The sequence below is a fragment of the Xenopus tropicalis genome, chromosome 5 (assembly GCF_000004195.4).
Source record: "Xenopus tropicalis strain Nigerian chromosome 5, UCB_Xtro_10.0, whole genome shotgun sequence".
Taxonomy (NCBI): Eukaryota; Metazoa; Chordata; class Amphibia; order Anura; family Pipidae; genus Xenopus; species Xenopus tropicalis.
This window is the reverse complement of record NC_030681.2, coordinates 128523692-128539579: the sequence shown is the minus strand read 5'-3', so window position 1 is coordinate 128539579 and position 15888 is coordinate 128523692. Positions and strand designations below refer to the sequence as shown.

General features: G+C 39.1%; 1 protein-coding gene across 1 annotated transcript; it reads left to right on the top strand.

The window, feature by feature from the left end:
- Window positions 1-2271: 2271 nt before the first annotated feature.
- Window positions 2272-5424, top strand: LOC116410989 (ubiquitin carboxyl-terminal hydrolase 42-like; the record flags this gene model as incomplete). Its single annotated transcript, XM_031902744.1, has 10 exons — window positions 2272-2464; window positions 2640-2753; window positions 2872-2974; window positions 3075-3133; window positions 3672-3742; window positions 3839-3918; window positions 4084-4195; window positions 4767-4907; window positions 5095-5195; window positions 5327-5424. Coding segments are annotated over 10 exons (1071 nt in total), but the record flags the coding sequence as incomplete, so codon positions are not given.
- Between the last annotated feature and the right edge of the window lie 10464 nt (window positions 5425-15888).

The following is a 15888-nucleotide window of genomic DNA, read 5'->3' as shown; positions in this document are numbered from 1 at the left end:
GCACCGCCGCCCTGCACCTCCTCCTGTGCTTTGGGGGGCGCTGCGATTCGATCGGTCATTGCCTCCACTGCTAATGATAAGCGGCGGAGGCAATTACAAAGTAGAACTAGGGGTAGGCAGGAGAGGCTGCCTGGCGTCCCTCAATCGTTGCACCCTAGGCAGCTGCCTCTTCTGCCTACCCCTAGTTCCGGCCCTGACTTTTCGTTACCAATAACGTAAATAATGCTGGCCCAGAATCAGCCTCTACACTGGCATCAGCGTTCTTCCTTGCGTGCACCCAAAACCACGGCATGGGTGCACACACATGTGCTAGATATCAGCACAGAAATGTGTTAGTATGCCTTTACCCGCCGACTTAATGTTTCTGGGTGCACGAAGAAGGCTGATGCAGTGTCGGACTGAGGTGTCCAGGGACCGGGGCTGCCACCTCACAATCCCCCACCCCAGTTGCTACTCATGAATTATTTCTCAAACCTGGAGCAAGCCTCAAAACCACCCCCCACACACACACTGTACCTGTAAATCACACAAATTCCCCAGGCAGTGGGGAGAGTTTCTGGGTTGGCAGGGCCCACACAGCCTGCCAGTGTGCTGCCAGTGGAGCCCAACAGGATCACCAGAGCCCACCAGATTTTATTTATTCTACCCAGTCCGACTGGGCCACCGGTGGGAAACTATGATACTGTATCTTGTTCTTTGCCCGTCATGTAAGAGGAAATGTTATTGTTTCTTTTTGTGATTCAATATTGAAGCACATAAATACTATATGTGCAATATTGCTCTATGAATGTAAAGTATGTGCCAATAATGGAACTATACCTCCCCAGGCCCAGGTGCAGGGCATGCAGCCAAGCCCCTCCCCCTCATCCCTTCCCCATTCTAGACCCATTTTTATGGTGAACTAGCACCGATGGGATCATAATCGCACCAATGCGAGTGTCCAGCAGGCCCCGAGGGGGTGTGGGCCCGGGATCGCACCCTCTGCACCCCCAGTAGTTCCGCCACTGGCAAATGCTTATTTTTGCTATGTTTGTAAATATATCAAATCACCACTAATTATGTTGGGCTGAAAAACCCAACCCCCTGTTCTTCCACTACAGCTTATTTTTCTGCTTTTTCTTCTTATTCTTAGCGCCCCCCATATTCTAAACGCTACTCCTCCTACAGTTTTAGGGGTACAACACCCAAACTCCCACACTTCTTCCCCCTATAGCGGAGCAGGTTGCTTGTGCTTTTCTAAGGGATCCCCCCCCGTCTTTTTGTGGCGCTGTTTCGAACCCCCCAATTTTCCCATTGACTTTGACAGGAAAGATTTTCAAACTGCTGCCACACTTACAGCTTTGAGGCTGCACCCCCCAAACTTGAGTCACATAGTCATGGGCTCAGCCTTAATGAAAATATGATAATTATATTCAACCTGTGGTTCTGTGTCAGTGCTGAACTGTTTGTTTTTGGGCTGGTATGAAATAGGCAACAATGGGCAATGTTTCATGCCGCAAAGGAAATGTTTTCCTAGGGACGAATATACTGACCATTTAAATATACATACAAAGACATACATACACATACACCTAGATGTGAACCTAAGGAAAAGTTAAACTGCCGTTCAGTCCCCATTCAGTTTAATTGAACAACAATTTGGGGTGTATTTATTAACATTGGAGACAAACATCACCAGTGATGATATATACAGCATATGTTATATACACAAAAATGAACTGGTGTAAATGTGAATATGAGTGGCTCTTTGATTACTTTTGCGTTTTCTATTTATTTTCCATTTGAGTGGGTTCTGAGATATTTACAGTTTTAGACTTCTAGACAGGCTTTAACAGCTTTTTTTGAAGTGTTAGTGACCCCATTACATTACATTCAGTTAACCCTTGGGTTGCTGTAGTGCTATGGCACTATTAAGTTCAGAAATTGCAGTAATTTGTCAAGGAGATAAATACCTACACACTGGGCCCGATTCACTAAAGTCCGAAATAAGGAGTGCTATTTATAGCATGCGTTAAAAATTTTATCACTTCTTATTTTTCGCTCGATTCACTAAAAGGACACTTGTCATAATTAAGAAGCGATGTTCTTGGCGTTATTTATCTTGCGTCAACATATTTTCAAGCAATATATTACGCAGTGCACAACATATTACGCAGCACGTGATATTTTACGCAGAGCGCAAAATTTTCAGAACGGTAGTCTTCAGAAAGTAATGGTTATGTGGGTAATATATTGTGCTCTGCGTAAAATATCGCACGCTGCGTAATATGTTGTGATCTTATTCCACCAAAAAATATTTTTTTTCCACCTGAAAAAATCTTTCTGAACTGGCAGAACATGTGTGACATCGGAGCAGGTCTTAGAAACTTGGGCAACACATGTTATATGAATTCAGTCCTGCAGTGCCTAACATATACAGCTCCACTGGCAAACTATTTCCTTACCTGTGAGCATTCCAAGAGATGTAAGTATCAATTTCTCTCTGTTTTCCCAGAGTAGTTTTCTAAATATAAGTTAAGCAATGACTGCGGAGCAATGAGCAGTATACAGGTACATTAATGCCTTTAAAGGAATAGTACAATGTAAATGTAATAATCTCACCATTCTCTCATATAACAGTTCTTACTCTTTTCCTCCAGGTGTAAAAAAGGGATTCTGTATGATGTGTCTAATGCAGAAACATATAGCTCAGGTCAAGAGTGTTTCTGGAAGAGGAGCAATCAAGCCAGTTGAAGTGTACAATGCACTTAACAGTGAGTTTATGTTCACGTTACATTAATTCGATTGCAATTTCTTTGTAGTTAGAAGAATGTTTTTTACTTTTTTTTTTTTTACATAAACAATATAACAACATTTCTATCTTATCATTAGGAATTGCTGGGCACTTTAAACAGGGACGTCAAGAAGACGCCCATGAATTCCTCCGCTATGCGGTTGATGCCCTGCAACAGGCTTGCCTTACAGGCTATGACAGGTAAGGGCAACTGAATAAGCTGCCTTATGAAAGGTAAAATGCAATAGAAATATAAACTGTCTCTATACTGTTTTCTAATATATTTTTTGTTCTGTTGTAGCCTGGACAGAACCACAACTTTTATTCACCAGGTATTTGGGGGATACCTGCGTTCTGAAGGTAGGCTTTAAAAACAATCTTGTAATGTTGATCAGCAAACACCATTAGGCAGAGGGGTGGGCAAAGAAAGATTATATTATACTACTGGAAAAAGCTGGTCCTTTAGAATGTACATAGTGTTTAAAGGGCTCAGCTTACAAATGACCCTAAATTGTTATAGTGCAATTTTTAATATTAACACATGGTAAGATGTTAAAGTGGTTGTTCACCTTATAATGAACTTTTAGTATGAAAGTGATCTGTGACCCCCACTTTAAAGCTTAAAAGAATCAGAAGAAGAAAAACTGATTACCAATTGAAATGTTGTACATTCTAATGGACCTACAACACAAAATATATTTATTACCCTTATACTCAACCCTCATCAGGTTAGAAAAAAACACATTACAGTCCTATCCCCTTGTAGCCAAAACAGAAACAGACAGTTATTTTCAAGCCCAAAGTTTTTATTTTATGTTCACAAAATAAGCGTTAAAATAAAGAATGTTGATGATGTTATGTTCCTTATTGTACTGATCCAACACTGGTTCTATTGCAGTGAGATGCCTGAACTGTTCTGGTGTATCCGACACCTTTGATCAGTTTCTGGACTTACAGTTGGACATTAAGGTAAGGCAATTGCATGGATACAATACACTATTTCTATGCACTGTACCGTCACTTGCTTGACTCATTTCGAATTTTTTTACTTTTATATTCTGTCAGAAGGCAAACAGTGTTATTGAGGCCCTAAAGGAATACGTGAGGCCAGAAAACCTTGGAGAAAGTTGCTACAAATGCAGCAAGTAAGTTTCTTCCTCTTACTCTAGGCCTCACCATTAGTTTGAATTTGTTTATCACCATTAAAAAATGTGTCTTGTTATCAATTTAATTGCCAAATTGTTATCACGAGCCATGTCCAATTAATGTTTCTACTAATCACATCACATGTTCACTTAATCCCTTTACAGGTGCAATAAAATGGTGACAGCGACTAAGACTTTCTCTATTCACCAGCCACCCAATGTCCTGACTTTGTGCCTGAACAGGTTTGATGTGTTCAGTGAAAACAAGATTTCTAAGGTAAGTACTGCCATTTGCTGTCACTCATCCATTCTGCAAATTTTACAAAATCTTTTGGATGTTGAGAATTATACAAATACTTTCTAATGGGATATTAATGGGTTATTCCAAGTCAGTGATATACAGTAGCTAAGGGCCTTGGAGAGAACTAAGACAGTTACAAATCCTTGTTACCTTTGGGGGGGTGAAGATATGAGTGTAGAGGATTTTACAAATGCTTTCTAATGGGGTATAAATGGGTTATTCCATGTGATATAGCTAAGGTCCTATAGCTAAGGAGAGAACAGAGACAGTAGCAAATCTTCGTTACCTTTGGGGGGTGTAGATATGAGTGTTTGAGTTAAAGGAAAGTTATTATTGTTATTGGTTAGTGTTATTACAGGGTCTTCCATCTCTAACTGCTGTTAACTCCAATGAAGAGCATTATTACATTGTAAAATAATTCCCTTTATTCATATGATACTGTAGAATGAAAATGGTAGACTATATAGATTTGAGATCAATATAGACTGATCTAATAGACATTTAAGCACTGTATGAAAAGTTTTTTGTCTTGTTCCCAATTATGCAGATGGTTACCTATCCAGAGTTTATTGACATTCATCCTTATACCTCAGAGAAGAGTGAAGGGACAATTAATTACAGGCTATATGCCGTCCTTGTCCATGCTGGGAATACATGCAATAGCGGACATTATTACTGCTATGTGCAGGTAAGAAACTAAATAGTTCATATTATAATAGTAGGGAAATTGCATGTAGCAGAGTTCTAATTTTACTTACTAACTTTAATGGTTAAATACCAGAAAACTGCTAAAAACCTACCATATTTTATAGGCTACACTGTTGCCACCTTCATTTTGGTGCAAATTATCAAAGATTTCTTTCTATCTGTTGCAGGCTCCTAACAGCAAGTGGTATAAAATGAATGATGACTGTGTGACCCCCGTAGACATAAACACAGTGCTGAAACTGGAGGCCTACCTGTTGTTCTATATCAGGTATGAACTTCTCTATTTACCATGCCTGTAAAATCACAAAATATGCTTTGTGTAATACAATAACAACACAATTAAAGCCCACCTATAGGACTTTATTAAACCGTTGATGTTTGATTCTTTCTTTTTTAAAGATCCAACAGAATACCAACTAATTTGATCCCAGCTACACCCAAGCACCAACAGCCACCTATGAGACAACCAGCAGGCTCTGGGACAGCCCCTATGTAAAAGGTAATGCTGAAATTCTATGTGAAACAATACCCACCTATTGTTTAAAGAAAAAAGATCTGAATTTGCATTAATTCAGTTTACTCAGTTAGTGCTGGGTCAAGATGCAACCTTCCTACCACCACCCCCTTCCCCCTGCTACCTAAAGTAAGCCAGGGTGGGCAGGAGTAGAGTCCATTATAATGTAATTTGGGGGGTGGGTCCATAGGTACCTGCCTATCCTGCCTATGCCTACTTCTAGCCCTGTCTTACTAGCAATATTGTGCCACAGCAGCAGTCTTTGCTGACTTGTTTCTTAGAAACTATTGACAGAATTGTTAGCTTGGAAAATGCATTCAAAATAAATTCTTTATGGATTAATTACAACTGTGTCACAGATATTACAGTTTTGATACTAGGAGTGCTGCTCGGGGCTTACAGTACTGTTCTGTATATTTGCAACTAACACATCTATTCTGTCATAGGAAGCAGATGAAAGGAAACGAAAAGCCTTTAAAAGGCCTATTCCTATTGAAGCAAACCCAACAGAAACTTCAAGTCTCCAAGAGCCAATGGATCGTAAACCAGCAGCCAAAAAATTTAAATTGGACCGATCCTTCTTGTAATAACTTCTTGGTAATATCTCATTTATCAAATAATCAGTTGGTTAAAAAAGCAATTAATGTTATTGGATTTTATCTATGAGCTTCTTCCCTTTGGGTTTGCATTTTGCTACCATTCACACTATTATTTCCTGTTCATTACAGATGCCAAAAACTGATGATAAAGAAGACAAACAGTTGGTGCCAAACAGAGACAACAAGATAAAAAACCTTAAAAGGCCCCTGCATAATGCAGATGAAAGTGATGCACCACCAAAGAAAACATGTCTGCGCTGAGAAAAAAAAACAGCTTCTCACCAGGCATATACCCAATCCAAGTGAAATGTACCCCAGGAGAACAGGAAATGAGAAGAACCCTGGAAAACCTAAAATTTTGCTTCCCATGGGAGAAGGTGAGATGTGAAAGATGGCTTTTAATATTGATGATGGATGCTATGAATACTTTAGAATGCTAATGGGAATGCTTTTTCACCTATCTAGGTTTCATTTTATGTCTTCTGAAGCCCCAGTGGTTGGATATCCCAGCATTGCACCTGGACTAAGGTGTGTTACCATTTGTATCTTGTCCCAGACTTGAAATACAAATGGTAACTGCGTGACTAATCTCCCCGTGTGTCACTGCCGTAACGCATGGAAAAGAAACAACAGAATGCTAGCGATTTATTATCACTGCCCTGGAGCAGCCTTCCGCTAAAAAATTCAAAAAGGTACTTTATATCCAATTATTACCATAACTTTGTTGGTTTTTTTTAAATATTTCATATGACTGTTAGTACCGCCAGCATTTCCATGAAATTTCACTAATCTTACAATGGAAAATCTATTTTACAGCTGCTTTGTTCTACTGTGTCATGGACTTCGTGAGCGTGTAATATTGGCAGCAAAACGACCCAAAGCGCGGAAGGTGGCCTTCTCCCTATACAGCGAAACTACTGAAAACTATAGCAGAAGATCAGAAGTCCTACTGTATATTTTAAATATACACAGTATTGCATATTGTGTATTTACAGGGTCAGACTGGGCTGGCCGCCAGTAGGCCCCGCTGGCCCAGACCTGTTCTCCGTATTTAAACCTGTATTTAAACAAATAAAAAAAATTCACTTTCATTTTATTTTAATCATTTTAATTTAGGTTGAGGTTAGGTATATAGTTACAAATAACAGAAAGGCCCCTTATCCAAAAAATCACATAAGCATTCCAGATAACAGATTAATTTAAATCATGTATCATATATATACCTTTGCCTTTAAATAGGGCAAAGACAGAGGTGCATAAACAATTGGGCTGCCTTCACCTATACAGTAATTAGGGAGACAATTGTATTGAGTGGATATTGAAAAACATAGAAACTATATAATGATAAATGTATTATAAGGAGAGGAGGGGGATTAACAAATGTTGAATCCAAAGAATATGAAAAAAACTAAAGGCATGACAAGTTTGGATTCCTGTAGTGAAGCCTGAAGGCTCAAGGAATCATAAATCTGCCCCTTAGTGTGTTGTCACAGCGAGATGGTGGCAGGGTTAAATGTCTATAACTGCCATATAGTTTCTTTAGTTAGCGGAGATTTAGCAGAGCTAGTTGGCAGCTTATTGCCCTGTGTATGGGACCTATATATACTGTATATATATATATATATACCAGCGTATAGTTGGCACTCCATTTGTTTAAGCTAATTGCCTGGGTGCCAGAATTTAAAAACTATATAGCATCATATAAATATGCACTCACAATATAACAATAATTTACCAGTTTTTTCACTTTGCAAGATTTGTGAGTGAAGCTTTATATGGTTCTATATATATATACACTGTATATATATATTTAAATCCAATGGGATGCTGACCTCATGGACATGTCCTCTCCTGGAAGGAATGCATAGGCATTTATTATGATCAATTTGGAGCCCTCACCAAATGAGCAGATTGTTACATGCATTCCCAGCTTAAGTCAAGATGTATCAAGGGAATGAGCCTGTAACTGCAAGATGATATTTACCGTAAGATAAGAAAGGAATCTGTAACCATGTGTAATAAGGTATTTGTTCGGGAACATATTTGTAGGAAGGTCACAATGTCTCGAACCTAGGACAGCAAGATTTTAGGAATGGCATGTTATCTAGCTGCACACTTATTTGTTCCAAAACACTGGGATTTAAATCTCCGGCACACAAAATCCCCAGTGTTCTGGCGGAAACTTGCACATTGCTCAGGCATTAAAGGGAATAAGCGGGGCCACAAGGAACAGTCTCAGGGCCTCTGGCCTAGGGGCCTGATTTTGTTTATAGCATGTTATTATGGAAAGAGTTGAACAAGCTAAATAGTGTGGAATATTGTACATGGTAAGGTGAGATAAGGACAAGACAAGCAGATATAGCTGTGCTACACATGTATGGTCAGTCAGGATGTGTCACAGAAAACACAGTATACAGTAAAGTGAGACTGTGACAGCTAAAATGCTACCATTTCTTTAATTCACAGAGATTTGTCAAGGATATAAGTTTATTACTTTAAGATGCTGTATATGAAAACACTGAGTTTTTTCAGCTGAACAGTGTGCGAGGCACAGAGCATCAGCATGCAGGCTGGGAATGACAAATGTACATAAGCCTTCATATGGCATAATATATGGCTTAATATATGGTAATGGCTCTTTCTAAGGGCTTTCTCTCTGTGTTCTTGACATGTTAGATGATGTCAGTTTCACACACTCACATTACCATGCCCAATAAACCCCCATACTGAATAGGAATCCAAATAAGCCATGACAAAGAAGGATCAGTTTGCCTCTTAACTGGACCCAGTAAACTCAGGCACAAAATTGATCTGCTGGCGTGAGATTTTAGCAAATATATCTTCTTTACATTTACAGTCACATTTGTCTTGTTTACTAATAACTGAATGTTGGCAAAATGTTTTTATTGGCTGAAAGGTCCATCTGTCGCCTGAAAGGTTTCTCTCCCCAGTAAATGCCCTTAGATTAATTTATGGTTTATGAACACTCCTGAAGACTACAAATTTGAGATGTTTCATATTTTCTGACATCTAATGTAGCAATGTTTTGGGGCCCTAAACTGATTTAGCTGTGGTGCCCAGCAACATCTAGTTACACCACTGCACAGACACTGACATCTTTATGCCCAGAGGCTGGCACCAGAGTACAAACAAATCATTGGCACTGATGCTGGTGCAAAGCAACTTGTCACAACTGATGAGCCAATCTGTTCCGGTTTTTTTTGCCAAAACATGTGCAAAACTACAGAAACATTTATAAAACGCGGCTACCATATGACTTTTTTTAATGTGATCTACTTTTTTGATGCAACTGGGACTTATTTGATGCAACTGGGACTTTTTTTTATGCAACTTTTTCCAGTTTTCACAGCAAATTCCAGAAAAAAATCAGCAATGGTGAAATGTGGAATTTCGCAGCTAACCCATTCGCTCATCACTACTTGTTACTGCAGCACAAAGCAGGACACAAAGTATAAAAACAGGTGGAATGTTTCTGCACTTTGTACCCTGTCCCATCATCAGTGCATGTGGGCGCAGGACCTTGTGTTCCATTATGGATTGCAAGTGTGTTGTGTGTTTTCCAGATAACAACGGCGCTGCATATAGGCATCCACCTTCCACATCTTTTTTTTTTACTGTTCAGGGTCTTGGGAGACTCAATATGAGATAAATTAGGGAATATTTAGGGAATAATAGAGGCAATTTAAGGGCCAACACTCTATAAAACTAGCCACACAGCACAGGAAGAGCCATATGTTATGGGTTTACTAGGGAATAGTTCATATTTTTATTTTTAAAATAAAAACCCAGTTATGTATATATTTACAGAACACAGTGCCTAGCAATGTTTAACAGTCAACTGACATCACTGGCAGAACCCCTGCCTGGAACTTCCAGATACAAATCAATGGCTGTATATGATATAAATTGCTGTCAGAAATCCCATTCATTAATCACATGCTGCCAGCACTTCTGCTATTTAAATTGTAAATGTAACAAATTCTATATGTGTAAACACAGGGATTTTTACATTTTAAAATAGTGTCCTCAACTGCTGCCTAATGTGAGTGTTTGACATACATAATATGCAATCAACCCTTGTTAACCCTTGAGCCAGCAGTGAGCTTTTGTAGAGTTAGAAGGTAATTTCTGCATTTTGGGTCATTTCAAATAGCAGTTGCTGTCCATGGTACTGAAAGTATCAAAATTTATTTGCACTTTATATACAGTATACCCTATAGTGTAACTTTATATATACAGGTATGGGACCTGTTATCCAGAATGCTTGGGACCTGGGTTTTCCGGATAAGGGATCTTTCCATAATTTCGATCTCCATAACTTTAGGCTGCTAAAAATTATTTAAATATTAAATAAACCCAATAGGATTGTTTTACCTCCAATAAGGATTAATTATATCTTAGTTGGAATCAAGTACAAGGTACTGTTTTATTATTACAGAGAAAAAGGGAATCATTTTTAAAAATTAGAATTATTTGCTTATAATGGAATCTATGGGAGATGACCTTCCCCTAATTCAGAATTTTCTGGATAACGGGTATCCGGATAAGGGATCCCATAACTGTATACTATATTTATATACTATACAGCATGAGGCCAGTCACTGCAGGTGGCAGGCTGTATTTGTGGCTGACCTGGCTGCTACCCAACACTGCGCTGTACATATGGTATATATAAAGTTGGATATAAGTTGCTTATAAGGTTTGCTTGGGATCTGGGTCTTTCTAGATAAGGGATCTTTCAGTAATTAGGATTTTTATTCCTTAATTCTACTAAAAAAAACTTAAACATGAATTAAACCCAATAGGATTCTTTTGGCTCCAATAAGGATTAATTATATCTTAGTTTGGATCAAGTACAAGGCACATTTTTAAAACCTGGAATTATTTACTTTATATGGAGTCTATGGGAGATAGCCTTTTTCCGCAATGGGTTGGGCCATTTAGGAGACTTGGGTCAAATGAGACAACTACTATTATTATATTTCCTTGGTTAGATTTATTCACTTCAATACAGAAGTTAAGATTTCCTACAGCTTAGAATGTACCTGCATACTGGTCCCTATGACCAGGAATAGGTGCAAATATTCAGTGCAGGGTTGGTCTAGAGGAGAACCACTTGGCACCCATAAGAAGCAGTGTCTGTAAGAAAAACAAAACATGAAAATAGACTTCTAATGAAATGTAGTGTAAGAGTTAAACAAAGAATGGAGATCCTAGAGAGAGTAGCTGACATCAAAATGAGTACTAAATTAGAGACCCAACTGACACCTAATCTTAGAAAACTGATCCCTGCATCTAGCTAAGAAGGGAAACCACTGTTCCTAATGTAGGTTAGGCAGGGTAGATGGCAGAAGTCAGAAGGTGTTCAGAAGCAACAGCTAACAGGGTCAAGCAAGGCATTGGTTGGAATTAAAACCCAATGCTAAAAGGAAATAGATTTACAGGTCAACCTAGAAATTATGCACAACACACAGAATCAGGGTCATGAAGCAAAAGCAATTCATCTGATGTAGAAAAGGGTGTCTGCCTATAAATAGCTTCCTCTGAAACCAGAGAGGGGGGCCAGACTAGCAGGGTCATATGCAGCAGCACTGGCTTTGCTCTGTCTTTACTGGCTCTGTTCCATTGGAAGAACAAATGGCGCCCCGGGTGCTAGATAACCCCAGGAGGTGGCAAATATTAATTCCAAAAATACTTAGCCACCTTAACCACATCAAATATAACTCCCAAGGCTTCAACTATTTCTATATGAAACCAACAGACTCTTACTAAACTGTTTCAAACAATAAATCTAATTTGTTTTCAATAATCTTATCATCATCATCATCATCATTTATTTATATAGCGCCTGCAAATTACACAGCACTTCACATTAAATTAAAACAAACAGGGGCCTTTTAAAAGTTTAAGAAACAAGGGTATACAGAGTAACAATAGGATCAGAGGGCCCTGCTCGCAAGAGCTTAATCATGTAAATGGGCACAGTTGCAAGGTGACGAATATAGACATGCCAGGTGCAATAGAGATAAAAATGCTTCCACTATTTTTCAGACAACTTATACACATGCCTAGAAATTTGTACCTTCACTACTACATAAATATGGGTGGTTTATAGACTACATGAGTTTTCATAGAATATTGGCATACTGCTCTTTTTTATATTCAGGGGATCTGTAAATCCTTCTTTAGAACAGAGGTACGTCACAGGCTATGGGCTAATACTGACTAAGCACAAAAACATCCAGGTCGCTGAATGTGGATTCACTAGGGGTGGGCTAAATTGACTGAATTTATTCAGCTGTGGTCCTTGGCCAGCAGTATTTTCCAGTTTGCCTGATGAATATCTGAATCAGATACCTTGATCAGATACCTACTGGGGAGGGTATAGTTTTGGGCCCATACATAGGACAAAGGATTTCTGGTCCAATCACCGGTGTCTTTCTATATATAGGCACTTTATGTGTCAAACCTGGTATAGGTGTCATCAAACTTTCAGTCTTGGAGCAAGTTTTATTTAGCTTCAGTCTTACCTAACCTAGTAGTTGTCAGGCACCCACACACAACAACATAATAAAGTCCATTTTATAAATCAGATGAAAGGCCTCTGTAGGTCACAGTTTAACCACCCTTATAACATACACACCATACACAAGTAAGGTAGGGTGACTGTAAGCTTTGCCAAAGAACAGTTACATCCTGAACCCTATTAATTCACACAACCCTACACTATATTGTCTGGTAGTAATGCAACCAAACTCCAAAAGCTTTAAATATATGAAATGGGTTATTAAATGTGTATGTGGGATTTTTACACAGTGTTTAGTATCAGTGAAGCCTGTAGAATGGCGTAAAGGAAGATTTAGGATCACTGCTTACATTTCACTCAAATATATTTTGTAAATGATCTTTAAAAAGTGAGAAATATACATTCAAATGTTGGTCTGAAAATGAACTGTAATATTTTGCTCCATGCTTTGGAAGAAAATGAGGATCCCTTTTTAGTTGGAGCTCCTCACTTTCCTTATTGGCCCTGGGCTGTGTTTTTCTCTATTACCACGGTTGCAGCGCAAATGATAAGCAGTGCCCTGGGCTATTGAGTCCCAGAATAGAATCCTGTAGGAGCTGCATATTCCTGAGCTCAAATTCATATTTTATTCTGTATTTAAAGGCTTGTTTGTGACTATGGTGACTTAGTTGCACACACTTGCCTTGCTGACATCTGGGGAATCACGCTATTCCACCCTTTTTCCCGAGAGGGTTTTTGTGTGCGTTTTATCTCTTATGAATCCTTGTGTTTTTGCATGATATGAATCATATAATGTGTGGAGGTTAATGTGCAGGAGTAGGTAATAATGAGGCCTCCCAAGGGTCTTTATTAATCATGCCTGGAGTGCTGGATTATTTAGCATGTCTGAACATGATTTCATGGAGCCACAGGTACCAAGAAACCAATGTGTGTACTGTATGCGCCTCTTTGTATGTTAACTTATAAATCTACTATTAAACTGCTGGGAAGCAACTACTCTGTAATATGTAGGGTCAGTGTTCCACCCAGTAATTATTTGGTATACAACAGGTCTTTGCCCTATGCAATGCTGATTTTGTCTGTGCAATGTTGTCTACTTATTGGTCAGCAATATACGTTTGTGCAAATCAATGGAACAAAACACATGGTTTTCTCTAGTTAGTTATCATACATGAAACAATACAGCAGTTGGCAATTCCAACAAAATAAGTGCTAAGTGCATGGACAAGGATATTTTCTGGCAGAAAAACGGTCATCCTGCCCAGTGCCCTGGGTCTTACTAATAATGTGAAATATCATGGAATTTAACTTTATATTCTGAACATGTGTGGCATTTTTTACTTACTTTTTTACCAGTGTACAGTATGAAGTAAGGCACCCTGGGGCTCGTTTATCAACACTAAGCAAATTTGTACCAGGGCAGTAACCAAAGGCAACCAGTCAAAGTTTTGCTTTCATTGTTCTACCTGCAGCTGGCTGAAAAATAGCCATGAGTTAAATATCTATGAGTTACTGCCCAGGTGCAAAGTTGGCAGGTGTTGGTATAAAATACAGACCTGTGACCAGGAACCCAGAGGGGGTACAGAAACCCTTTAATTCAATAAAAAACAGGTTTTGTTTTTTTATATGTACAGTGTTTTGGAGTGACCCCATGACATGTATAGAGCCCTACGTTTGCTCTCTTGTAATTGGACCACAATTTCCAATACCTTCTGATTGCCTTTGCCACAAAGTTGCAGTACCAAAATGCATTCCCTGCTGTAATAATCAATACCTTACTGCAGTGTGCACTATTGTGTATCTAATTGATTTAGTAGTACTCACAGTGGGTGTCTGATATAACAGATATCATTTGAGACATGTGCACACAGCATGCACCTTTGGGAGGTACTGATGGGTAATCTGTGAGGCAAAATACATGATGTGAGTGTGCGCTGTGTGCAATGTCTTTATGTACTTTGTGGTGCTATTCACTTCATATGTTATTTGCATCATTGGTCCAAGCCACTAATGCATGACATTCAGCTGAGTTACAATAGTGTACTACACACGCTTCCTCTGCGACATTACAGGGGCTTCTGGGTTTGTGGCTCTCCTTTGGGACACGTCCCTCACAAGTGTCTGGAAAAGAGGAGCTTGCAGGACATGATTTCTCTTTCCAAATACATCAAGGGCATTATAAACAGAAAGCAGGGTGGGGGCTCTTTTTTTTTTACAAAGAATTATGGACAAGAGGCCAATCATTCAGATGCAATATTCCTCCACCATGACGGTGTTAAAGCTGGGAATGTCCATCCATTTGACTGCGTTGACAGATTTCCTTAAAAGTTTGAAAGGGGGGCTTGGATGAACCTTGGCAAAATATCCAGGTTTACGCTTTTTCCCATATTTATATAATCACATTCAGGTTTTACAAACCTGGCACGTAATGCCAATATAACCCTTAAACCCTTGAATTTGCATGGAATACTTATCACTGTACCCTGGAGACCCAATACATGTCACTATCTGTATGTTCTTCCCAAGAGAAACATGCAGGTTTCATCCAGGGACTCTCTCTCCTTTCCACTCAACGATAAAAGTTGACCGTAGTGTGGGGACCTTAAATTGTAAGCTCCACCGGGGCACGAACAGATGTGAATGATGTATAATCTCTGTAAAGTGCAGCAGAATATGCTGGGGTTACAAGGACTCAAACAACACACCACTGCTGCTACCAATGTGACCAGTAAAGGTTTTTGTTTGCATAGTTTGCTGGCAGTGAGTTATAGTTAGAACAAGCAGGCTGCTTCAAAATACATGTCTTTAGATTGGAATCAAAGCTTTTGTAAGACATTACAAAAGCACATATAAACCTCATCATTGAATCGTCACTTGGCAACCAGACCCCCCTTCCTTCCAATCAGAAGGCAACTCAATATAGCAGTCAATATCGCAGGTGAAGAGCATCACCGACAGTAAGACTACATTTGTTCATCTCACCAGGTTAGTAAGGACACACCAAGGTTATAGGTTTCATGGTGAGCAGAAATAATATGTAGCCTCCACTTAATCTCTATAATAATAAGTCTCGCAGGTGAATGATAGGAAAGCAACTTTTAACTATTACTTATGAATATATTTATTTTGCTGTCCTGGAGCTGAAGGTCTGTAATATTCTGTTTGGGAGGCATAGCGGATATGACTGAGCAACGTTTTCAGAATAAGGTGCAGCGAGAAGGATATTAACAGAGCCAGAAGCCTCTTTGATATAAGGTCACCTGATTATTCAGACAAGTCCTAATGAGCCCTCATGTCAGCG